Raw genomic sequence first — 26,902 nt, forward strand, 5'->3', positions numbered from 1 at the left:
ATGGAAGAGGTGACACATGAGTTTCCTCAAAGCAAGAGAAGGTAGAGGTGAGGAATGATTGTGTTCTAGTTATGGAGCAGGGTCTCTGAAATGGAGGTGGTAAGACAGGATTGGGGCATAGTGAGCAGTTTGGTTTGGTTAGAACATGAAGTATAAAGGAATATGGTATATGATATGTCTGAAAAGGTAAGTTGGAAGCAGACTTTGTAAAGCCTTAAACATAAGAACAAAGAGATTTTATTTCATCCTAAAGGTAACAAATAGGGAAATATTTAAAACAACACAGAATAATGAGAAAAATTGTGTGTGTGTGTGTGTGTGTGACAGACAGACAGACATATGGAGAGACAAAGACTCAGAGAGACAGAGAGAAACATAGCAGAGAAAGTTAGGAACACACACACACAGAAAAAGAGCTAGAGAGAAGCTGACAGAAACAGAGGCAGAAAGAGACAGACAGAGAAGTCAATATTACAGAAATGTGAGCATTGAGTTCATTTTTTCTATTGCCAACTCCTTGGAAGGATGGGAGATATGGGACTCTGGGAGGCACTTTCCAAAGGAACAGGGGAAAATCTAGGATGAATATTGACAGGAGTGGCTGAGCACTATTCTCCTGGGAGACATTCTTAGGGACAGATTCTGATTGCCTGTTTCTTTTTCTAACAAAGAAAATGTATGCCAGAAGAGGGTCCCAGGAAGTGACTTTTAAAGCAAGAAGCACAATTCTTATACAAGCCAGGAAGTATGATTTTTCATTTGAGCATAGAGGAGAAGGTGGGGTAAGGGTGATGAAGTGTTTGGTAAAGATGATTTTTTCCCCTTCTATACCCAGTGACAAACTTCTGCAGAGCAAAGGAGAGAACCAGGTTCATTTTAGGATTATTAAGAAAAAGATGCATGCCAAACACTACACCTTTCTGTAAAAGTATGTATCACTCCTAGAAGGTTAACTCCTTTAGGAACTACAGAAATGATATAATTATATTTATGCATATATATCAGTTTATCTCAGTATTGGTAAAGAATCTGGATGCAGCATCCTTTCCTTGTCAAAATTCAATGGGATAAGGACAGTCTTGTGATCCTAAAGTATGGGGAATATACTCAAGAAAAAGGTGTTCTCCACTTTAAGTATTTATTTGGATGAAATATATCATCCATTTGATGCTGTTATTCTATCCTCATGATCATTTATAAGCATGGCATTAATAAAATATGTAGTTGGTTCTAATTTGGGAGATGCAAAAAAAGAGCAATAAGGGATAGGACTTAATATTAATTGACCTGAACAGTTTATAAATATGCACAGCAAATTTCCAAATATGATTCAGCTTCTAAAAATGAAAGCTATTAAATTTTGAGAAAAGCAATCTGAGACCACAGTCTACACACTAGGCATGCCATTTGCATTCCTAACTGTTGCTACTTGTTGGCAGGGGCTGGGTGAATGTGTGTGGGAGTTCTTGCTGATAAAAGTGGAATTTTTAATAAAGATTATAGGAAGCCCAGGGTCTCCCAAATGGCATGTGAATTAAAGTGGGGGAAGAGAAATACTGTTTTTTTTTTAGGGAATGGGCCAGTGAAATTAGATAGAGTTTATTCATCTTAATAGGGTATAGACCTTTCTCCCATAATTTTCTCTGGCCCTTTCTGGGAAGCAGATGTGATTGGGTAACAAAGAAGTCTCCCTTTGTCTCTTAAGAGTTCTTTAGAAGAATTTCTGTTTTTGCTTAACTTATTTTTACTCCATTGATTACTTGTGCCTTTACAGTTTTTTTGCCTTGAGCCCTTTGTCCCATCTTAATCCAGATAAGAATGCAAACTTTGGAATAAAAGTTTGTACTTCTTGTTTTAAGATAAAACAGACTGACTTACATTTGGGGTTCTCTTGGTTTATCATGTATACCTAAAGCTTCTATTTCTTCTTGTTGATTAATTCAAGATTGGTTTATTGCCTTTATACATCTTCTCAATTTTGGCCAGAAAAGAAGCAAAAGTCTGTCACTCTAGAGCAGCTACCTTCTATTCCTTGAAATTTATCATTCTTCTCAAGTCTCATCTAGAAGTGAGAAGGCTGGATCGCCTCATTTAAAGACCTATCTGGTTCCTCCATCTTTGGTGTTAATACTTTCAGTCCTAAACTTCTGACTCTTAGTTCTTTGTGTCTCAGGTAAGTTCACAGTAAGTTCTCCATGCTCTCTGTTGCCCCATAACTCATACTCTCCAGTGAGGAAGAGTATCTGAGTCTTTAATTTGTACAAGTGATGGAATGACATTTTGACCAAATTGCTCCCCTTAATTTTACAGCATATGCTTGTTTGAAGGGAATGTTTACCCATGGTTTTGTGGAGATGAAGAAACCTATGGAGGAGGAAAAGATTGAGTGTTGAAGGAGATGTGCTCTGAAGATACCTTATCTTCCTACCCTAAGGGGAAGGAAATCAGGGCATTCAGATGATCAGAGATTTAGAAGCCAGAAAATCCAGCTCTCTCATTTTAGAAATGAGGAAACTTGGACCTTGGGAGGTTAAAATATTATTTACTCAAGGTCATACAGGTGGCAGTGTCTGAATTCAAATTCAGGTATTCTAACTCCAAATCCAATGCTCTTTCCACTGAACCATGTTGCTTCCTGGAACAAAGGAAGATTCAAGTCAGTCAGTCAATAAATATCTATTAAATTTTTACTATGTGCCAGGAACTGTGCTATGTGCTAAGCATTCAGAGAAAGGTAAAAGATAGTCTGTACGCTCAAGGAGCTCACAGTCTAATGGGGGAGACAATACGCAAATAACTATGTATGAATAAACCAAATACAAAGGGATTTTCTCTATATTGGAAATAAAGAACAGATGGAAGGTAATAGAATTGAGGGAGATCAAGAAGGCTTCCTGTAGAAGGTGGGATTTTATATGGAATTTAAAGGAGATAAGAGGAGCCAAGAAATAGAACTGAGGAAGGAGAGTATTACAATCAAATGGAGCCAATGAAAATGCTTAGTGTTTGAAGATTGATGGTCTTGTTCAAGGAATAATGAGGCAAGTGTTACTGGATGACTGAGTGTGAGTGTTCAGGTACTATAAGGGATGAGAAGACTGAAAATGTGTGTGTGTGTGTGTGTGTGTGTGTGTGTGTGTATGTGTGTATGTGCGGGGGGCAGGTTATAAAAGGCTTTGAAGCCCAACAGAGGATTTTTATATTTGATCCTGAAAGTGATAGAATGTGACTAGAATTTATTTTTCTAGTCTAATTATGAGACACGAAGAATCTATATCGAATGAATACCCATAAGGAATTCCTTCAGAATTTAGTCCTAAAAAATTTCAATCCTTATATTTAAATTGTTGCATTATACTCTGTGATAGTTTAGCACTGCTTATTCTCTGTACACATGCATCTGTATAATAAAAGATATTTTCAAAGAATTTTATGATGCTGGATTCACCAACACTTTTATAAATCCTATGATAAGCAATATTAAACTGATGCTACAATACTGACTTTTAAAGCACAATAATCTTACTAATGGCCAGGAATTATAATAAAAAGGAATTCTGAATGCTTTTGCTGAATTCTCTCTTTTTGTCTCTGTCTGTCTCTGTCTCTCTGTCTCTGTCTCTTTCTCTTTCTGTCTATCTCTCCTCTTGCTCCACAAACACATATATATGTATGTTTGTATACACACAGGGGAAGTTAGAGGTTATTAGTTAGAAGTATTCCCAAGTTGAAATTCATAAACCTTTTTATGTTTATAGATCTTGCACTGGTTCTTGAGATGACTGTATATGAAGATGTTGCTCAATGAGAGTTATTTTTGCATATGAAATGAAGAAGAGAAACTCAAGCCCTGAAGCCTTTTCCTCCTGAATGGTCCACTAATTTTTGGGAGACCTGTCACTGCTTTTAATTGGCAAAGTTCACAAATGCAGTAAAAATTTCATTGAAATGAAACCACTTTGTGTCTGAGTGCCATATACTACCATCATTTGTTCATTGCTATGACATCCCAATAAACTGGTGATCATGTTTCATTGGCCCTGGAGATGGAGATATCTTTCACTACCTCTTCTTCCTTCCAGAATGTGGCAGCTTTTGCTTTGCTCTCTTTTTCTGACTCAACCACTTTATATGATCTACTCAGTGAAGTTGATTTGGACTGCTTGAGAGAAACATACCATTCATATAGATAATTTGAAAAAGGCTGAGAAAGAACAGAAGCACAGCTTATTTATGAAAACTAAGGTTGCGATAAAAGAAACATTTTGAGACATAATCTCCAAAGAGAATAGAGAAGACACTAACCTTGTAACCCACTACTTCTGATTCATTTGCTAATGGTCTGACAGGTTCCCAACCAAGGGAAACCTGAGAGCCTTGCTGCTCCCACATAATGTTGCTTGGTGCTTGGCTAGGAGCTGAAAAATAAAAGTCAAAGTAAGTTGACAGGACTCATTTAAATATATTTCTTCATTTTAATTTTGGTATTTCAATATTGTATTGTGCTTATGGTTGGATGACATTATAGGCTGCTTTCCAGCTGGAGTTGGATAAGGTGTTTTTTTGCTCTAGGAGTGTCATTTTAATAGCTACTCTGCTGAGCTTATGAACCTGAATCCTTTTATCTCCCTTCTGTGTCAAAACCGCTTAGCCTTGTTTCACAGGAAGATAACCTTTGTCTATTGTGAATGCAAAATTTCCTGTTATTCTTTTGGAATTCAGATCTAAGCATCAAGGCAAGACTATGAATCAAAATGACCCTCCAACCCTGTTTAGTATGTAGCTCATGTGTAATCCAGAATTGCTGAAGATGTTTTTCCCTTTTCTGAAAAGAACAAGGAGTCCAGGTCACTTACGAGATTTCTTGGTGGCTGCCCGTACTTCGCTGCTAGGTGGTCCATATCCAGCACCATTGTATGCCCTCACTGTCAGATGATACAGCGTATTTCCTTCTAATCCTGTCAGAATGATAGATGACTCATTCCCCCCAGTTTTGACTGTTTCAGCTGCTTCTTCTTGTTCCATATCTTTCCAGTAACCCACCTGTTGATAAATCATAAATGAGACAGATTAATTTACATTTCCCCTATGCTCAGTGAGGTTTGCACCTTTCTTAGACATTGCTGAATATCCATATAGTGTAAAATCTCTTTTGTCCTGACACACGCATATACACGCACACACACAAACCCTGAGGAAAGTCATTGAAATCATAGTCTTTGCTGTTTTTTTTTTTTTTCTGGAAGCATGCATATGTTCCTCTCTCACACTTGTGGGGAGTCATTATGTCACATGAGTACTGAGCAGATCAATGCAATACATTGCCCAGTAGCCTGCTGGCATGAGATGCTAGGACCAGTAATGTGGAACAGCAAAAGATAAATGCTGACAGAAAATGAAAAGTATTTCAAAGAAACTGAAGGCAAGCTCACCTCTCATAGGTCATTGGGGCCATTTACCATGCAAAGCCAAGAAACTTTGAATGAATCAGCTGGGAAAGGGGTGTAAGCATTATTTCCTTTCAGGTTCTGATTGAAGAACAGTCCCCAAATCTGTGTCAGGATAATGAATAAGGGCTGACAGAATACCTTAGGATACCCTGTAGCGGGTTAGTCTTATAGAAATAGCATTGCTACCCAACAGAAAAAGGGAAGGATATTTACTTGCTAGTCTTTTGGAACATGTTTCTGTCAAGTACAATTTGTCATAAGCACCTTGTTCTTTACCCCAAAGTCAAGATGACCTCTCTGAGGGAAAAAATTCTTGATCACTGGTGCTTGTACTAAATTTGCTCTTTTTGTGAGACCAAATTACCGGTCTCTAATGAACAAAGTCTTATCCTTGTTCAGACAAAAAAAAGTTTACCTCATAAAAGAGACATTATTTTTCTAGCTGACCTGCCAAAGCACTGAACCTAAACCAATGCAAATGAGATGACCTAATTCATATGTGAATGACTCCCAAGGCTATATTGAGAGCTCTGGACCCTTCTCTTGAACTAAGACCTGTTTCTCCAGCTACTTGCTGGACAGATCCACTTGGAAGTTTGAAATAATAACTCACATTTCCTAAACTCTTTCAGGTAGGTAAAAGCAATTCAAACTCAGCAGGTCTAAAGTCAAACTGTTCAGTACCATTCTCCCAGCCCCACAACTTGCTCCTCCCCTTGACTCTATCATTAATGGTACCACCACTGACTTAGTCCTAGATTCAAGTCTTCTGAGTCACCTTGGATTCCTATTTTTCCTTCTTTTGTCCTGCTGGAGTATGTGATGTCATAGAATGAACTCATGGAATTAACAAAGACCTGATTTCTAATCCTGGCTTTGACACTTACTAGCTGTGTGATTTTTCATTTACCTTCTCTAAGTCTTAGTTTCCTCATCTGTAAAATGGTAATAATAATACCTGCACTCACTTCTAGGATTGTCCTGAAGAAAATGCTTTGCAAGCCTTAAAGAACATTATAAGAGTGACAGGATAGTGTTATCATTATCACAATCCTTCTTATTTTGGTTGATGGTGTAGCAATCACAGAATCCTACTGATTTGACTGTTTCTACTTGCATACATCTCATATTTTTCATTTCTCCAGTCAAAAACCTCAGTTAAGGTTCCTATTACCTCTTCTCTGGATAATTGTAGTTCCTAACTGGGCTCTCCACTACCACCCATCTTAAACTCTGTTATCCAGATTAAGCTTTCTAAAGTGTCATTTCTAAGTGTGTCATTCCTCTGCTCAAAAACCTTCCATGGTTGCCATTTTTCCTACTTAGCTAAAGCACATACTCCTTATCTATTCACTAAAGTCACTTTATAATCCGGTCACAATATCCTTTCTGTATTATTTGCTCTCACTAACGTATCATATGCTTCAGCACAGATTTGTCTACTTCCCATTCCCCAAATATACCCACACTTTACAGCTTCCATTCATTTGCTCATACACTTTTCTATACTTGGAATATCCTGTTGGCCATCTCTATTGATTGAAATCCTTCTTATTTTTTAAAGATTGACTCCAAATCCACCTACTTCATTAAACTTCCCCTGATTTTTCCTTTTTTCATAGTCTTATAGAATGGTGTATCAAATCCTCTCACAGAATTATGACACTTTCCTTAGAGATTATCTTATTTATCTATTTTTTCCCCACAGGTGCTAAAAATGCTTTACTCAGAGGAGGTATTCAATAAATGCTTATAATGTGCATGAATATGTCTCAGTCCTATCACTACTTTGAACAGAAGGGGAATGCAATTAGGCAGTCACTCAATCAGCAAACACATTTATTAAGGACCTACTATGTTCTAGGTACTGCCCCAAGCACTGAGGATATAAAGAAAAAACCAAAAATGAAATATTCACTGCTCACAAGGAGCCTATACTCTAAAGTGTGAGATAGCATGAATTTAAATAGGCACATACAAGGTACATAAAGAATCTCATATCAGGAGGATAGTTTCCTTCACTGAGGTTCATTGATTTCCAGGCAAATCATTAACTAGGAAAAAATTGGACCAAAAGTGAATTCATAGGTGCTGGGTAGTATAAGAATTCACTTATTCCAAGAACAAACTCATTATTTCTTTCCTCAGTGGCATGCTCTATTTCCTCTGTTGCTTATTTGTTTATTTTTAAATGGGTCAGGCTATCTTAGAAATAATTAAATATATATTTTGGATAGCTAGAGCATGATTAAATATAATATTCAACAGTCTATATTTAGACTTTTGCCTTCTGGCCTTCTTTTAATAGTAAACGTTTAATATACTGATTAATCACTATAAATCTAAGCCTCTTAAGCTAAAGAAAAATGTTCTCTAATAACCGATTTTCATGGGATAAAAATCCAGGTTACAGGAGAGGAAACCCAGGGGGAAAACTCTAGAATCTACAAAACATTTCTCTTTGTATCATGGTAGACTGAAATATGAGAAACTTCTACTTCAGCGCTAAATGATGAACTAATTTTTTTAAAAATAGGAATCCGCCCTTGGAATTGTCTAGTCTATGATACATATTGACTTTGAGATCTTGGGCAAAGCCCGAATTTCTCATTTCTCCAGGCAATTCTCCAAGACTGTAAGTTGTGTGTGGGTTGCCTATTGATAAAGAGAGTTTACTGACACCAATGAAATAACAGAAATGCCCTTCTCCCATGCTCTCACTCTACCAAAGAAAAATATGAAGCAATTTCCAGTGGGGAGGGCACTAGTAATTGAGAGAATCAGGTTGGACTTGTGTAGGAGGAAGTTAAGCAAAGCCTTGAAGAAAGTAATGATTTTCACGGGACTGGGGAATAGATTCCAGGTATTGGGGGAAGGCACAAAGACAGGAGGAGGAAGGTTGTATAACCAGTAGAGAAAGTAAGCTAGTTTGATTGAAATATAGCATGTCCCCACAAAGTCTTCTAGAGGTGAAAAGTCCTCAGTTCTTTCATATATGAATTGAATTTCCTCTTAAAATGGGTGCTCTTTAAGATCAAGCTTCCTCTTCCTGTTCAAACACATGCCCCATGGTGGGCCATTTAACAAATCCCCCCACCCCTTTTTTTAGAAGTCCTTGTTGTCCATGTCATTGGCATAGCTGAGGAAACATATATCATGGTGAAAAGAACAATGGACATCTTTTCATGGTGGTTCAGCTATTTCTATTTATTCATCTGTATTCTAGTTGCTGAGTCATCCTTGTGGGTCCTTACCCCTCTTCTGGTAGTTTGGGAGGAAGGTTTAGATGTTTAGATTTCAGGTTTTAAAATTGACCAATACCTTCCTTCCCCCAACAAAATTCACTGTTTGGGTACATTATATAAACAATAACAAGCAATCTTCTCATCCATCCAATAAAGAAAGGGTTTTTACCACTACCAATAATTTATATAAGTCCTATGTTGTCCAACCTATATAATTCATGTAATTTTTCCTTTCTTCTACAGAACCTGTCATCACCATGCTTTGTTTCTGCTTTTTCAGTTCAATTGCTCTAGTGAACTTTATATGGAGCTAACCTTGAAGCTATTCCAGGATCACTAGAATATCAACTTGAGGCCAAGTATTGTTTTTACTTTTTCTTTCTATTCCCAGTACTCAGGGCACTTTGGGACTATTCTAAGAAGTTGCAACCCCAAGTTACCTCTGCTCTAGCCTCTCTATTCATATAACATCTAAGATCAGACAGGTTCTCTTGCTAAGTATTTGAAAATATGATCATCCTTTGAAGGCAGGGCATTTTATTAGTGAGGGCATTGCCTGCTTGCTTGGATTTGGCAGAATCCCAGTTTCCAGACCTGAATGCTGCATTAGGCACAATTATTCAATTTGCACTTCCTGATTGGTATTTGCTGGCACACACCAATATGATGTTTCACATATTATAATTGTTTTGTGCCCTGTAGATGCTCATACTCTGAAGGTTAGAATTAAAAAAAATCAAATTAGGTAAATAAACAATGCTTAGTCATTCTTTTTAATATTGATGAGACTGTTGAAAATAGGGTTAGGGGGAGTTGAGATAAAAACAGTTTACAGTACAGTAACAATATCATGATGAGCATAATTTATTGCAGTGCTTGTGTTTATTTATCCCAGAAGATGTCACTACCGTCCAAAGAAGGCAATATTGAAGAGGGCCAGAAATAGAATGAGGTTTCTTATTTTGATTTTAGGGTTCATTCCTATCCTTTACCTAGATATCCCATAGGATGACATCTAGGGGGAGAAGCAGTTATTTTGTATTTAATGTGCACAAATATGTGAGGTTTGATTAAAAAAATTATTTTAATTAAAAGAATGAATGTAGAGTTTCAGGATAGACCATCAATAGCTCATGGGGTCTCTTTCAGCCTAAAAATAAGTACTTTTTCCATATGATTCGATGGTATAGTGATTGAAGAAAGAAATTCTAATTTGAGATGATGACCCTAAAGTGATTTAGCCTTTAATGGAGTGAAAATGTAGAAGCAATGTGGCATGGAGGGTAGCATGCTAGAAAGACCCCAGTTTAAATTCTACCTCTGACATTTTTTAGCTTTACTTAATCTGTAGGTGTTTCAAGAATTTTCCTAAGGGCAGCTAGGTGGTACAGTGAATAGAAGACAGGCCCTGGAGTAAGGAGGACTTGAGTTCAAATCGGACCTCAGACACTTGACACTTAAGAACTGTATGACTGCAATGGGAATGCAAATTTAAAGATCTTCCCTGCCCCTAGGCTAAAGTGCACCTGGAGCCTGGGGTGGGAGGCTTGTTTTTCAGTAGATACTTCTTGATTGGCCAGTGAGTCAATAAGGTTGTTACATTCTCTGAGCCAGGAGAAGGCTATATACCGTGTTTCCCCGATAATAAGACCTATCCCGAAAATAAGCCCTCCCCGAAAATAAGCCCTATTGAGATTGCTACTGTAGTGAAGGTGATCCCCTGCGCTACACGCTACATTACGGTACCCTCTGTATGCACCGTCCCCCCCGCCCCGTGAAACGCACGCCGCGCTCCGAGCTGCATCCAATCAGAGTTGCAGCAGTGAGCGCGTCATCCTGTTCTTCCCCAGTGATTTGCTTGCTGGTGCCATTGAAAGCAGTGCCACGGAGGAGAGCTGAGGCAGGAAAACATAAGCCCTCCCCTGAAAATAAGCCCTCTGGTGTTTTTCTTTCCAAAAAAATTAATAAGACAGTGTCTTATTATTGGGGAAACATGGTAAGCCCTGATGTATAGCTTTGTTTTGGGGGCTCACTTTGAGAAGTGTTCTGTGATTTGATGTGGATTCTGGGAAGCCGTTGTCCAGAGCCCCCGGCTTTGAAAAAATCCAGATGTTGAAACCCAGATGTTGACTGGGTATGGATGTAATGGTTGGACAGTTTGGAAAGCTGTCTACTTGATCTGTTTCTGTCTTGATAATTCTGTCTGTGTATTCTGAAGTTAGGGGTGCTGACCTTTTTCCCCTGAACTAGGTAAATGATACATGTTTGACTGATTTAAAGTAAGCTTGTTAACCCATTTTGAGTTGCTTTCCTTTATCAAAGCAGATCCAAGAACCTGTGGTGGCAGCAAACCCTGAGGACGCTTGGGGTGCTTGCTGCTACAATGACCTTGGGCAAGTCACTTAACCCCAATTGCCTTGCCTTCTTCCCTCCAAAAAAAATTTCTCTAGAATTTATCTATTATATCATAATAAGATTATAGAGGTAATTCCACAAACAAACAAGAGTGCATAGATCCTTTGAGCATTCATGTAAAACAAAAATAACACGAACATTTGTGGAAGACCATTCTCTGAAGTAGGTGGGGTATGGAGGATGAAAAATGAACTATCTGGACTTCTTAATGGGATACAATTATTATAATGGTATGCTTTTCCTTTGATATGGGGAGAAGTAGTTTATTTTAAAAAAACACAGTACTTTAATTTTAATTTAAAATTAAAATAAAAAGAAAGGTTGACAATGACTTTATCACTACATATCAGGCCATTACTGTAAATTCATGACTGTGTGGTCTTATCTCCATTGGAAATGAATAGAATAGTGTGTACCTAGGGACCTATAATCATAGTAGCTTGAAATTCATCTGCTGCTGTAACCCAGTGGAACTTTAAAACTTACTTAAGGGTAGAAATACTGAATTTTATAACCATTCCTATAACTTCTAGAACCAGAGAAATTGGACATAAGTCTCCTTATGTACAGAAAACAAAGTGAAGAGAAGGGCTTGAAATTATTGACCACCAGGTCACCAGGAGGGGCATGTGTTTAATAACTAAACTTAGCCAGGGCAAGGCATTTATTTGTGTGCTGTAAGAAATGTTTGAAAATTGTGTTCCCTGTATATCATTGCCCACTGGAGGTTTTAAGTTTTCATTATAATGCACATAATGATAGTAATAATCTTTATGCAATGTTTTAAGAATTTCAAAGCACTTTATGTACATCTTCTCATTTTATAGATGAGAAAACTGAGTCTGAGAGAAGATATACAACTAGTAAGTGTTAGAAGCAGGTTTAAAACTCTTTCCTGACTCCATGACAATTTATCTTAAATGGTGGCATCTTAAATAAATTGTTTAGTCACTTTTCCAACTCCCTGTGATCTCATTTTAGGGTTTTCTTCACAGAGATATTGGACTGGTTTGCCATTTCCTTCTCCAACTTATTTTACAGATGAGGAAACTGAGGCAAACAGGTTAAATAAGTGTCTGTGGACAGATTTTGAACTCAGGAAGAGGAGTCTCCTTGACTGCAGACCTGGCTCTCTATCCACTGTGTGACCTAGCTGTCCCCAAATAAATCCTATATAGAATATAATATTCTAGAATTTAAACACTGTATATAAATTTATTTTAAAGTGTGATTTTTTTTGTTTTATCCCCTCTTCCACTAATCTAAGTGGCTGCCTAACTTGCTTACTTCTCGTTCCTGGTTATAGTCTTTCTTGATTCCCCTACTTGTTAGGGTACCTCCCTGTTATATATGTGTCTATGTGCATAGATATACACATGCATATCTATACACAATTATACATTACATACTAATTGCTATAGATTATATATGACTATATAGTACTATATAATACTATACATATGTGTATATATACATATATACATATATGTACACATATATACATATACTATTATTATTTTTAGATCCTGAACTCTGAGAATATGATTTCTAGCAAGTTATTTCTAACAAATTCTCATTGCAAAGAAATAATTTATATGGTCTTCGGAGTTCAATATAAAAATATTTTACTTGTAACTCCTATGTAGGGCAGTTTAAGCATGCATGCACACACACATACACACAATACCCACAGACACATGTGCAGATATGCGTATGCACACACATACATGTATGCACACATGTGCTCACACACACAAAGGAATTTGGGACAGAATGGTAGAAAACAACATCCTTGTCCTCCTGTCTTGGTTTTTCTGCTTGCTAGCCTCCATTTACATGACAAGACCTAAAGTATCTCAAGGTGCAGAATGCAGACTTAGACAATATTTGCAATTTGTTGGAAGGTAGCCCTTGAAATGATTTAAGGAAATACATTTTGGAAATTAAGAATTTAGTACAATTAATGAAGTTTTTTTTACCTCTAAGCAGGAAAATATCTTGTGAGAAAGAGGTTGATCCTTCTAGGAGGAGGAAGAAGATTCAAAGACAGACTAAATGTTTTTGGGTTCTGATTCACTTAGATGGTTTATTTTATAAAACAGCTTGGTCCTTGGAAGTGAAGTTTTCAACTAGACACATCTCACTACTTATGGAGAGAATCAACTACACAGCTGCTTGTGTGAAACCTCTGTTTTTTTCCTTTTCCATAAATTTTATTAATTTCTTCTTTTTTAAACATCATTAAAATATCTCCCAGTATTTCTACACTTTATGCCTCCCAGAGAGCTATTCCATATGCCTTTTTTCACTAAAAGAGCTAAAGCTTAGACTCTGGGCTGTAAGCAGAGACAGATGAGAGAACTCAGATGATCCCAGCTAAAAGCCAGGCATAGGTGGCAGGAGAGAAAGAGATAAAGGAGAACAGCAGACAGTGTGCCCAGTAGAACTATAAGACTAGATAGCATCAATGCCTGGCAGAAGCTGCCCACCAGGTCCACCAGGAAGCAGATCCAACCTAATGGTATCACCAGAAGACACTGGTAATCCTTCTGCATGGGTGGTTACCCTTCTACATCTATGCCTAAGTCAGACATTCTTTCTACCTACATATTGCTCATGTGTGGTTCTTATGTATGTGGGTTCTAGTGGATTGCAGACTCACAGAATACTCTGAACCTAGGGTAGATTTTCTAGGAGTTCTCTATGTGAGGAGTATCCCCTAGGACTATAAATAATAGGCAGAAAATTTTTGGAACTTTTTATCCCTAAGAGATAGTATAGGCTTAAGATAAAATAAGTTCAAAGAGACTTTTAAGTCATGAAGGAGAAGTAATAATATACAGATCGTATTTTTATTACAAAACCCTTTCCTGGCAATAACACTGAGAGCTAGATAATAATTGTTATTAATAATAACAATATAAAATGACATAGTGTTTTATGTTATAAATAAATTCTATCACAAATGTTATATTAAATATTTTAAACTGATACATAAAACAATAATATAGAAGATGTATTATAAAATATAACACTATTACTATATAATATATTATGTGTAATAGTATAGCATTATAATGTAACAATGATAACTAACATTTATATAGTACTTTCAGGTTTGTAAAGCACTTTAAAAATATTATCTCATTTTATCGTCACAACAAACCTGGAAGGCAAGTGCTCTAACTATCTTCATTTTTATAGATAAGGAAACTGAAGTAGACAAAGGCTAAATGAGTCACATAGTTGGTAATCTGAGGCATAATTTGAACACAGGCCTTTCTGACTTCACATCCCTCACTCTAGCCAATATGCCACTGAGCTGCCAGATATGCTCATGTTCTCACTGATAAAATGAGACTCGGATAGATTAAATGGTTACAGATGTAGTAAGTGACAAAGACAGAGCTTGAACTCACATCTTCTGATTCTTAACACAATGTTCTCCCCATGACATCATGCTGGGTATCATGCTATGATAAGTTGTTATTAATGGAGGCTACAAGTGTTTGTGACAGTTTTCAAACTTTTGAGGCTGGGGGCCTAAAAAGACTATGACTGCCATCTGTTCCCTTTCCCAAATTGGTAAATACAGGGGTGGGGAACCTATGGCCTTGAGGTTCCCTGACCTTGGGTTGGTATGCTTATTCCCCAAATTTCTATCATAATTGAAAGCTCCCAGTATCTGGGAGCCATGTGTTTCCATCCCAGCTTCACTACCAATTAAGGACATGCTCTTAAGCAAGTCACTTAACATGTTTAGTTCTCAGTTGACTTATCTACAAAATGAGGGGACTGGACCAAGTGATCTTTAAAGTCTCTCCAAGGTATTAAAAAATCCAAAGCAGACTCCACCATTGGTGTCTTGCTGCATTCTGTTCAATCAGAACAGGAGCGGGCAAAAGGAGGAATTGTGAGTCTCCATCACATCTGCAGCATGTCTCCCTTCTATTCCCTAACTCGGGATCTGCTGATTTAGTACATGACAGGAGTCACCTAGACCTCCCTGCTTTTTCTGCTACAGGCCAATTTAACACACAAAAGGAACCATTTACTCCCGTTTGCTTCTGCTATAAGGAACCATGGCTGTCAATCAACCTGCCTGCTACTGACAGTAATTGCTTTTTAAAGGAGCTAAAATCCCTTATAGACAATTTCAGATTTGATTTGAACATGAGGCAAGATTAAAAAAAATTATAGGACCTTATTTTCTACACTCCATGGTCACTAGGTCTGCCTTCATTTTAATGTTTCTCAGAGTAAATGAGCAATTAGTCTTCTGATGCAACCCAGCATGTCTCTCTTATTTCTAACTTCCTTTTCCTCCCCTCCCCCCAAATATTAAGCATCAGACTGAATAAAAACACTCAACATTTTGGGAACTAATACAACAATAATTACAGCAGTCTGCTTTAGTTTTTTTTAATTTTGAAGTGACCATTCCAAAGAATATTTAACAAAAGTATTAGTTTCAATTTAGTGTGTTCTGCCAGAAGATAACAATACCTATCATCCATCTAGAATTTTGCAGTTTATGGAGCACTAGACTGTAAGTCATTTAATTTGATCCTTACAACAAAAGTATGAGGTCAGGAGGCAAGGCATATATTATTATATTCATATTACAGATGAAGAAATAGAATCTCAGAGAGGTAAAAAGACTTGCCTACAGTCAAATATGGAAGCACATGAACTAGAATGCATACCTCTTAACTCCTGGTTTTATAAAACACATATGTAATATATATTATATATATATATATATATATATATATATTTTCATGTCTTTTGTTTTTAATATCAACTTTACTTCCAAATATAATCCTACCTTTTTCCTATATAGTGAGCCATTCCAATGACAATGATTTAGAAAACACAGAGAAAAAAGTCATTCAGAGAAATCTAATCAAGAATCCATTTACTCTGTATATATCCTGTATGTATATAGTTATTTGCATGTTGTGTCCTGTTAGAGTGTGAGCTCTTTGGAGGTAGGAATGGTATTTTTTACTTTCTGTGTTTTCCCAGTACTTAGTACAGGGACTGTATAACATAGTAAAGGCTTGGTGACTCACTGACACCAATAGAATCATACAGTATATGCAATTCTCTAATCTGTTTCTGCAAAAGGGTTTCTTTAATGATCATTCCACTCTGACAGTCTGATGTGCTAATAGCAACATGACATTCTACAAAGAACACCTTCCTAGGAGCCGGAGTTCTAATCCATACTCTTGAATCAAATGGCTACATGACTGTAATGGCAAGCACAGAAGTAGTTCATTCCTTGTTTCAGCTATTTAATTCACACCTTTTTTTCAGTTCAAGTTTCTTTGAGCCTTGTATCAAGTCTGTTAAGAAACAGAACATGTGAACCCCACAATATGTGAACCCTAGAACTCATGAACTCCTGCAACAGAAAGGGGAGGAGCTAATAACCATATAGAAGGAGAGGCCCAGATTAGAGACAACAGAACTGAGAAGAGGACTCTTGTGGTGGCAGAATCAAGAAGGAGAAAACTTGTGGTATCCCAGCACTCTGTTTATCTGCTCTGTCTGTGTTGATGTTTGTTTGTGATACTTTGTACAGAAGCCCTGGGACCTTACTGGAAGCCCTAAAAGATGATTTTCTGGTTGTATGTATACTGAAGTCCTGGAGGAGAGTTTTGGAGGTCCTGGGACTTTACAAGGACCTCTTGAACCTTGTTTGTGGGTCTGTGTTGATTTCCATGTTGATTATTTGTGTTGAGTTCTCAGACCTTCTTGGTGGGTCTGAGTTGATTTCACAGGCAGATAGTGAACTGATGATGGTGCCAGCAATGTGTATGAATATTATTGAACCTCTATCCATCTTTGTCTTCCCAGAAACAGGAACTGTGAAGGAATTGAGGTGGACTGGACACTGTGAACTTCAATTTGGAATGGGAACTGGATGAAGAGCTGGACAAGGAGCTGGACAAGGAACTGGGAGCTGCCTGCCTTTGAACCCAGGTGATAGTTGGAGTTGGGACCATGGAAGCTGAGAGCCAGCCTCGAGTCAAGCTGAAAGAAGACTCTACCTGGATACTGTGTAGTGACTGAGAAGATTATGATTTACAGTGATCTAGGGGTAGAGAACTTTGACTTTTGTACTTTGTGATTGAATTAAGGATTTTGTGATTAACTAAATGAATGTATTTTGTTTAAAACTATGTGACCACTTTGGTGAAAACTATGTGGTCATTTTAGCGATGTTGAGTTATTATGTCATTGTGAGTGCTGTATTTTGATTTTCTGTGAGTGTTTTGCTTTGATTTGTTACTGAATAAATAGAGTGTTCACTATACTATGTAATCAGAATCTTGAAAGCTATTCACAGCAGCTGTCCTCTGGAAAGCTGCTCGTGCTTGTCTTTACAACGACCTTCAACAAGTTCATTCTTGTTTGCACTTTTTCCTCATTTGTAAAATGAGTGAAATAGAATGAGTTTGAAAGTCATTTTGGATACTACCTCACTTCTCTAATACAACTTACCTCTCTCTAGTCAATAAGAGTGATGTCATTCTGGAGTCGGGAAGACCTGAGTTCAGCTTTAACTTCAGACATCTACTAACTGTGTGACCCTGGGCAAGTCACTTAACCTCTGTTTGCCTCAATCCACTGGAGAAGGACACAGGAAACCACTTTAGTATCCTTGTCAAGAAAACTCCATAGATAGTAGGGTCCTGAGGTCACAAAACATTGTACATGACTGAACAACAATAACAGGAAGAACCAAGGGTGAAGAGGATTGTAGTTTTTTTTTTAATTATAAAATGTGGTTACATGTGTGCAGTGCCAATGCAATATTCACAGCACCCACAGTCACTAAAATATACCCACATGGTACTCAATCACAAAATATAAGATTCTCCCACATTGAAGATAGAAGCAAAACATTTATTCAGACACCAGAAAACTGAATCCCAAAACTAGAAAGCTGATTTCATTGTAGTAGCAAAGAAGTTAATAAGCCACAACAGCATGGAGACCCACAGCATCCTTTAGCCTTCCAACAAACCAACATTTACTCATAAGCCTAACTGTCTGCTTGCCTGCTGTCCTCTCTCTTCCCACTGTCTGGCTGTTCTGATTCCCATCTACCTGTGGGCTTTTCTCCACCCTTCAGCAAACTCCTTCTACACAGGCCCCATGTGATTATATTCAGCCTATTGAGGGTAGAGCTTATTTTCAAAGCAGAGAAGGTCTTCAAATTGCCTTAGGCTTATTAAGGGGCAGGGAAGATCTTCAAATTTCCATTACCATTACAATGTGAAAATGGAAGGTGTGGTTAGAGATGAGTAGACTAATGGTTATCTGGGTGCATTTGGACAGAAGAGTACACAAGCCAAGTAGGTTTGTAACAGGAAGGGAATAGAAATGTTTCACTTTAGGGGAAAAAAAAATGAGAATGCTCCTCTAAAGTGTGTTGACCCACATGGTTCTTCCATTGATACTTATGGCAATGAGTGAGAGATCCCATTTAAGAAAGTGTATTCCAGTAAATTTACAATTGTTTAATGACTTAAGAAAAGTTGGGGAATATCACTGCAAATGATTAACATTAACCTGGTCATGATTCTGGTCAGGTTGTACTTAAGGGGAACACTTGACTCAAATAAAACAGTACAGTTGATAATGATATGACATATTTAAAATTTTGGGAAAGAAAAATAATGGTTTGGCTAAGGGAATAGTAATATATCTTTTTATACATGTGATATAAAAATCTAATTCACTTAGGCATACTTATCTAAGAACAGTATGGAAAGATTCCTGACAGGACAAGGGAATGAATAGTTAATAATCTTTTGAAGACAAAAGGCTCTAAAAATGGTAGTCTCTCAATTTTTTGTATGATGAGCTGCTCTCTGAGAAGTTGAAATTGTTTCTTTTAGCTTCATAATCATATGAAAATAACCCATGAAGTAAATCTAATGAAACTGACATAATGGCCATTTGATTTAAATGAGAATCCATAGCCTCTCAGAAGGAAAAGGATAGAATTGGCATCTTATTCCAATCTTACTAGTTTAGCTTTTGATATTTAAGCTTTTATATAGCTACAGTGGAAAACAAAGTGATTTTGTACAACAGCTGTTATCCACACACCATATGGAAAATAAAACAGGCTTTGTTCTAGTCTTTTGGTTATTCTAGCTATATTTACTTTTTCCCTTTTAATTTTTTATATGAATTTCTGTAAAACACAGACACATATTTTTAAAAAACTCACTGGAATGTCATGAGTTATTGTGGGAGAAGCTAGTATACTCATTAGTTTTTCTGTTTTCAACTCTTATTTGTCAGTTCATATAGCAAAATCCAATAATCATCTCCTCTCTTTCCCTTCTCCCCTCTCAGTTTTTTTTTAAAAAGTCCTTATTAGGATTTGTTTTATTTCTCTAAATAAAATTGTTTACATATTGAGAGCAACCAACTGAAAGATATAATTCCAGTGACATGTGAAATTGAGTTCCAAAGAAAATGTACTTTGGAAGGTACAAAATGAACACCTGAAAACTTTACACAAAACCTGAGAAACAGTGCTGTTAGGGCAGCCTTTTAAGTGATGACAGTGGAAAATGGAACAAGTTGTTTTGATTTTTATTTCACCTCAATAATAAGTGTTAACAAGTCTAAGATTGAAACTGGGACATTGCCATCCACTTGTCCACTGCTATAAAAATACCTTGTCACTTACATTGACATGAGGCCAGTCCATAAAAAGGTAAAAAAATATATAGTTAATAACATGGTTACAAAAAAGGCCAGAAAAATGCAAGGACCATATAATTGGCTGTCATTGTGACATTATTCTAGGAGCAGAATTAAAATTGTGATATTGAAAAGTTAACATCTAGTAAAGAGTTTTTCTCCTTTTGCTAAATTCATGTTATTGGTAGTTTAGCAGAATTGGATACATAGACAAGAAAGATAGATACCCACAGCATTAAAACAGATTTAGTAACTCTCAAAGAATTAGAACAATTACAGCTGACATCTATATAGTGATATATGGTTAATATTCTCTCTTTCAATATTTCATTTAATCCCCCCAGCAACCCTGTGACATTGATACTACAGAAATTATACTCATTTTGCAGTTGAGAAACCAAGACTTAGAGAGGGTAAATGAGTTGTCCTGGATCTTACATCTATAGGAAATTCTGTTGTATTTAAAATTTTTTTCAATATTCTTTTACTTTTATAATTTGAGTTATATATTATCTTCCTCTGTCCCACCCTGCCCTGACCCACTGAGAAGAAAAGCAAAATATCAATTATACACATGAAGTCATGAAAAACATATTTCCACATTAGCCATTTTGCAAAAAAAAGGCAAAAAAGCAAAAACATTCTATAATTTGCACTCAGAGCTTATCAGTTATTTCTCTGGAGATAACATTTTTTCATTGAGTCCTTTGAAATTGCTTTGGATCATTGCATTGATTAGACTAGGCAAGTCTTTCACAGTTGATTGTCATTACAACATTGCTGTTGCTGTGCACAATGAGCTCCTAGCTCTTCTATCTTCACTTTGAGTCATTCATATAGTTCTTGCCATTTTTCCCCCTGAAATTACTCCCCTTGCTATTTCTTACAGCATAATAGTATTCCATCACAATTATATGCCACAGTTTGTTTAGCCATTCCCCAATTCCAATGAGAGCTTTATCAGGGAAATTTACTATAAAATTTTTTGATACTACTTAATTATCTTGTTACCTTTTAGCAAAATATAGTTTTCTTGATTATCTCTTGCAATTAGGACTATTTTTGTTTTTGCTTTGTCTGAGATCATGTGTGCTACCCCTGCCTTTTTCACTTTAGCTGAAGCACAATAGATTTTGCTTCAGTCTTTTATTTTAACTCTATGTATCTTTCTGTTTCTAGTGGGTCTTTTGTAAATGACATATTTTTGGATTCTGGTTTCTAATACATTCTGCTATCTACTTCTGTTTTATGGGTGAACTTGACCCATTCACATTTATAGCTATGATTACTAATCATGCATTTCCCTTCCTCCTATTTTCTAATTTATCCCTTTTTCTCTCTTTTTATCCTGTCTTTCCTCAAAAATCTGGTTTTGTTTCTGACCACTGCCTCCCTTAATCTGCCCTCCCTTTTATCATGCCTCCTTCTTATCTTTTATCCCTTTCCCTCCTATTTCTCTAATTGGTAAGATAGATTTCTATACCCAATTGTGTGTGTATACACACATGCGTGCATGTGCACACACACACACATTCCTCCCTCTTTGAATGAATACTGAAGAGAGTGAGGTTCAACCCTTGCTTGCCTCCTCTATCCCCCTCCCCCATTTTGCTTTTTTTTTTTTTTGGAGGGGGAAAGGCTAGGCAATGGGGTTAAGTGATTTGCCCAACATCACATGGCTAGTAAGTGTTAAGTGTCTGAGGCCAGATTTGAACTCAGGTCCTCCTGACTCCAGGGCCAGTGCTCTATTCACTGTACCACCTAGTTGCCCCTCCCCCATTTTTACCTCTACTATGAAAGCTTTTTCTTATATACTTTTCTTATGTAAGATCATTTCCCCTATTTTACTTCTCCCTTCCCCTTTCCCCAATGTATGTCTCTTTCTCACTCCTTCAAATTTTTTGAGATCATCCTAACATAATTGACTCATACCCATGCCTTCTATCTGTGTAGACTCTTTCTAATTGCCCTAATAATGATAAACCTTTTAGAATTTTCATGAGTCATTTTCCCATATAGGAAAGCAAACAGCTTAACATTATTGAATCCTTATGATTTCTCTTTCCTGTAATAAGGTAATCCTTATGATTACCTTTCTATTTCTATTATATTTCTATTCTCTTTCCTGTAATAAGGTAATCCTTATGATTACCTTTCTATTATACTCTTGAGTCTTATATGTGAAAACTATATTGTCTATTGAATGCTGGTCTTTTCATCAGGAATTCTTGAAAGTTCACAATTTCATTAAATATCCATGTTTTATTCCTGAAGGATTCTACTTAGTAATGGGTAGGTTATTTTAGCTTGTAATCTTAGCTCCTTTTATTTCCAGAATAACATATTCCAAGTCTCTGTTCCTCTAACATGGAAACTGCTAAATCTTATGTGATCCCGGCTATGTCTTCATGATATTTGAATGTTTTCTTTCTGGATGCTTGAAATATTTTCCTTGATCTGGGAGCACTGGAATTAGGCTATAATATTCCTAGGAGTCTTCATTTTGAGGTCTCTTTCAGGATATGATTGGTGGAGTCTTTCAATTTCTATTTTACCCTCTGGACCTAAGATATTAGAACAATTTTCCTTGATAATTCGTAGAAACATGATTTCTAGGCTCTTTCTTTGATCTTCAGTGAATTTTTAAAACCTTTTTCATTTGGCCTATTTGTTATTTTAAGCAGTTTTTTTTTCTTCAGTGAATTTTTGTGCCTTTTTAACCATAGGCCAATTCAGGTATTATTTTCTTCAGTATTGTTTTGTGCCTCTTTTACCAAGCTATTAATTCTCTTTTCATAATTTTCTTGCATCACTCACATTCCGTATCCCAATTTGTCTTCAAAACTCTTATCCCTTTCCTTAACTCTTCTAGGAATGCTTGTTTGGCTTGGATCAATTAGAATTTTTCTGTGAGTCTTTGTAGCTGTTTTCACATTTTTGCCTTCTAAGTTTGTGTCTTGGTTTTCTCTGCCACTGTGGTAGCTTTTTATGTCAAGTTCTTTTGTTGTTTGCTTATTTCTCCAGTCTATTTCTTGACTTTGAACTTTACATTAAAGCTATGCTCTTCTTATTTGGCCTTGGGGAGGCACTGTGCCAAGTTTTAGGTTTTTTCATGATGTGTTTTTCAAAGCTAGTTCTAGGGATCAACAAATTTTTAGTGCTTCCAAGATGGTATTTTCTGGGATGAAGTGTGGTTTCTCTTCTCCTGGTCTGTGCTCTGCTCTTTATCAAGGAAGGGTACTAGCTCCCTTGCAGCCACAAATGATAGCACTCCTCTCTGCCTTGGAATTGTCACTAGTGTCCCTGATCCCTTGTGACCAACTAGAAGTACTACACTCTCCACCCTGGATTTGTGACCCAGGACTGAATATGGGCAATAGAGTTGCCAGCTACACCCAGTGCCAGCAAAGCGTCCACTGTAATCTCTTTCTATTTGTCCAATCCCATTACTGTCTCTAATCTACGAACTCCCCAAATTGCAGCTGCTCCCTGTACACTGGGCCGGCCCCCACCTTTTAAACTGCCTTAGGCTGGAAAAATACCTCACTCTGATTTTTGTTGTTTTTGCTGCTCCTAAATTTGATTTTAGGAATTATTTTAAAGTTTTTTTGGGGGGGGGGCAGGGGAAGGTGGTGGAGAGCTAAGATGGCAGAAAAAGGCAAGGATTTACTTGAGCCCTCCCAAATTCTCCTCTAAACAACTTTAAAGTAAAGCCTGAAAACAAATTCCGAAGTGGCAGAACCAACAAAACAATGGTGTGAAACAATTTTCTATCCCAAGACAACTTAGGAGATCAGCAAGAAAGATCTGTCTCATGAGACAGAGAGTGGGGCCCAGTGTAGTGCAGGCTGTACCTTTGCAATTCAGCAGCAGGCCTTGGGGGAGGGGAGCATCTGAATCAGTTACAGTGTGGCTTCTGGAACCCTTAGCCCACACATGAAAATGGGATTGGAAAACTAGTCAGAAGGACTTCACTGTTTTCCTGCCCTGTGCTCTGATCTTTGAGAGACAAGTATTCTTTTCCACCCTGGAACTGTGACCAGAGTCCCTGCTCCTGCTAATCTTCCTCCTCACCCTGGGACTGTGACCCAGAACTGCCTATGGGCAATGCAATAGAGTTCAACACCCAGTGTCAGTGACCACACCTCTCCTTGGATGAACTGAAACTTGCAAACTTCCAGAATGAGCTCTGAACACAGCAGCATGAAAAACCTGAAGCTTTGGACAGTGCTCCCTCAATCCCCTCAAGCCCCTTGGAACCAAATTTAACCTAAATTTAAAAGTCTGGAAAAATGAGCAATCATAAACAAGAAACTAGTCATAAAAAGTTATTATAGTGACATGAAAGATTAAAACACATCCTCAGAAGAAGACAATGAGATCAAAGCTGTTACCTGTAAGGTCTCAAAGAGAAATATAAATTAGTCTCACAGCCCAGAAGAGCTCATAAAGGATTTTAAAAATCAATTAAGAGAGGCAGAAAAAAAATGGGGGAAAAATGAGTGTGATGCGATATAGAGTCAACAATAGGTAAATGAGGCACACAAAAAAATAATGAAAAAAGTAATGCCTTAAAAAATGAAATAGGCCAACTGGTAAAAGTCATAAAAATAAATTGAAGAGAAAAATTCCTGCAAAAAAACTGCATTGTCCAAATGGGAAAAGACATTCAAAAAATTCACTAAAGAAAAAAATTCCTTAAAAAGTAAAATTGTCCAAATATAGAAGGAGGTACAAAATCTCATTGAAGGAAATAATTTTTAAACATTAGAATTAGGCAAGTAGGAGCTAATGACTCTGTGAGACATCAAGAAACAAGAAAACAAAATCAAAAGAATGAAAAAACAGGAGAAAATATGAAATATCTCATTGGAAAAACAACTGACCTAGAAAGTAGATCAAGGAGAGAAAATTCAAGAATTATTGGACTACCTGAAATACATGATCAAATAAAGAGCCTAGACATCATCTTTCAAGTAATTATCAAGAAAAACTACCCTGATATCCTAGAACCAGAGTGTAAAATAGGAAAAAAAAAACCCAACCAATCACTTCCTAAAAGAGATTCTAAAATGAAAAATCCCAAGAATATTATAGCCAAATTCCAGAGCTCTCAGATCAAAGAAAAAATATTACATGCATCCAGAAAGAAACAACTATGGAAAAAAAACAATGAAATTTTTCTATGAAAAAAATAATGAAATAGACAAACCATTTGATTAAAAAAAAAGAAAAAGGAAAACCAAATTGCTAGTATCAAAAATGAAAAGGGTAAATTCACCACCAGTGAAGAGGAAATTAAAACAACTAGTAGGAGATATTTTTTCCAATTATATGCTAACACATCTAACAATCTAAGTGAAATGGACGAATATTTCTGAAAGTATTAATTGCCCAGATTAAAAGAAGAGGAAATAAAATAGAATACTTACATAACCCTATCTTAGAAAAAGAAATTAAACAAGTCACTATTGAACTCTGTATAAAAAAATCCCCAGGACCAGACGGATTCTTAAGTGAATTCTACCAAGCATTTAAAGAATAATTAATTCCAATACTATTATAAACCATTTGGAAAAACAGTCAAGGAAGAATTCCTATCAAAGTTCTTTTGCAACACAAATATGATGCTGATGCGTAAACCAGAAAGGGCAAAAATATAGGAAGAAAACTATAGATCAGTTTCTCTAATAAATATTGATGCAAAAACTTAGATAAAATACTAAGTAATATATTACGTTCATCATACACAATGACCAGGTAGGATTTATAGCAGACATGTAGGGCTGGTTCAATTAGAAAAAGTATTAGAATAATTGACTATATCTATAACAAAACCGCCAAAAATCATATGATTATTTCAATAGATGAAGAAAAAACTTTTGATAAAATCAAACCCCCATTCCTGTTGAGAACACCAGAAAGCATATGAATAAATAGAGCTTTCCAAATTATAAGTAATATCTGTCTAAAACCTTCAGCAAACATTATGTGTAATGGGGATAAGCTAGAAGTCTTCCTAGTAAGATCAGGGGTGAAACAAGGGTGCCCATAGTCATCACTGTTATTCAGTATTTTATAAGAAATGTTAGCAATAGCAATACGAGAAGAAAAAGAAATAAAAGGAATTAGAATAGGCAATGAGGGAAAAAAGCCATCACTCTTTACAGATGGTATGATGGTATACTTAGAGAATCCTAGAAAATTAAAGAACTAGTTGAAATAATTAACAATTTTAGTAAAGTTGTTTAGTAAAGTTGCAGAATATAAAATAAGCCCACATAAATTATCAGCATTTCTATATATTACCAACAAAGTTCAGCAGCAAGAGATAGAAAGAGAAACTCCATTTAAAGTAACTGTAAACAGTTATTACTTGGGGGTCTACCCCCAAATACTTGGTAGTCTACCTGCCAAGACAAACCCAGGAACTATATGAACAGAATTATAAAACACTTTTCACACAAAGCCAGATCAGAATAATTGGAAAATATTAATTTTTCATAGATAGGCCAAGTCAATATGACAAAAATGAGAATTCTACCCAAATTAATTTACTTATTCAGTGCTATACCAGACTACCAAAAATATTTTATACAGCTAGAAAAAAAATAATAACAAAATTAATTTGGAAGAACAAAAGTTTAAGCATAGCAAGGGAATTATTGAAAAAATGTGAAGGGAGGTAGCCTAGTTGTACTAGATCTCAACTTGTATTATAACATGGTAATCATCAAAATAATCTGGTACTGGCAAAGAAATGTAGTGGTGGGTTACTGGAATAGATTAGGTACATAATATACAGTAGTAAATGACAATGGAAGTCTAATGTTGGATAAATGCAAAGATCCCAGCTTTGGTGAGAAAAACTTGCCATCTGACAAAAACTACTAGGAAAATTGTAAAGCAGTTTGACAGAAATTAGTATAGAATAACATCTCATATTATATACCAAGATAAAGTCAAAATGAGTACATAAAGGTTGATTCATAAGCAAATTAAGGGGGCATGGAATAGTTTACCTGTCATATCTATGGATAAGAGAAGAATTTATGA

The 26,902-nt window shown here is 36.4% G+C and overlaps 1 protein-coding gene across 1 annotated transcript in view; it reads right to left on the reverse strand.

The window, feature by feature from the left end:
- The window catches only part of CNTN5 (contactin 5), a 1,715,246-nt gene that overhangs the window by 19,781 nt on the left and 1,668,563 nt on the right, over nucleotides 1-26,902 (reverse strand). The window contains exons 22-23 of the mRNA XM_069080670.1: nucleotides 4,857-5,043; nucleotides 4,306-4,418 (exon numbers count right to left, since the gene is read on the reverse strand). Of these exons, the coding sequence (XP_068936771.1) occupies nucleotides 4,306-4,418; nucleotides 4,857-5,043 (300 nt within the window). The remainder of the gene's footprint in view (nucleotides 1-4,305; nucleotides 4,419-4,856; nucleotides 5,044-26,902) is intronic.

Source organism: Petaurus breviceps, unplaced genomic scaffold (genome assembly GCF_028583685.1).
Source record: "Petaurus breviceps papuanus isolate PSGF00001 unplaced genomic scaffold, PetGlider_PUasm1.0 91133, whole genome shotgun sequence".
Taxonomy (NCBI): domain Eukaryota; kingdom Metazoa; phylum Chordata; class Mammalia; order Diprotodontia; family Petauridae; genus Petaurus; species Petaurus breviceps.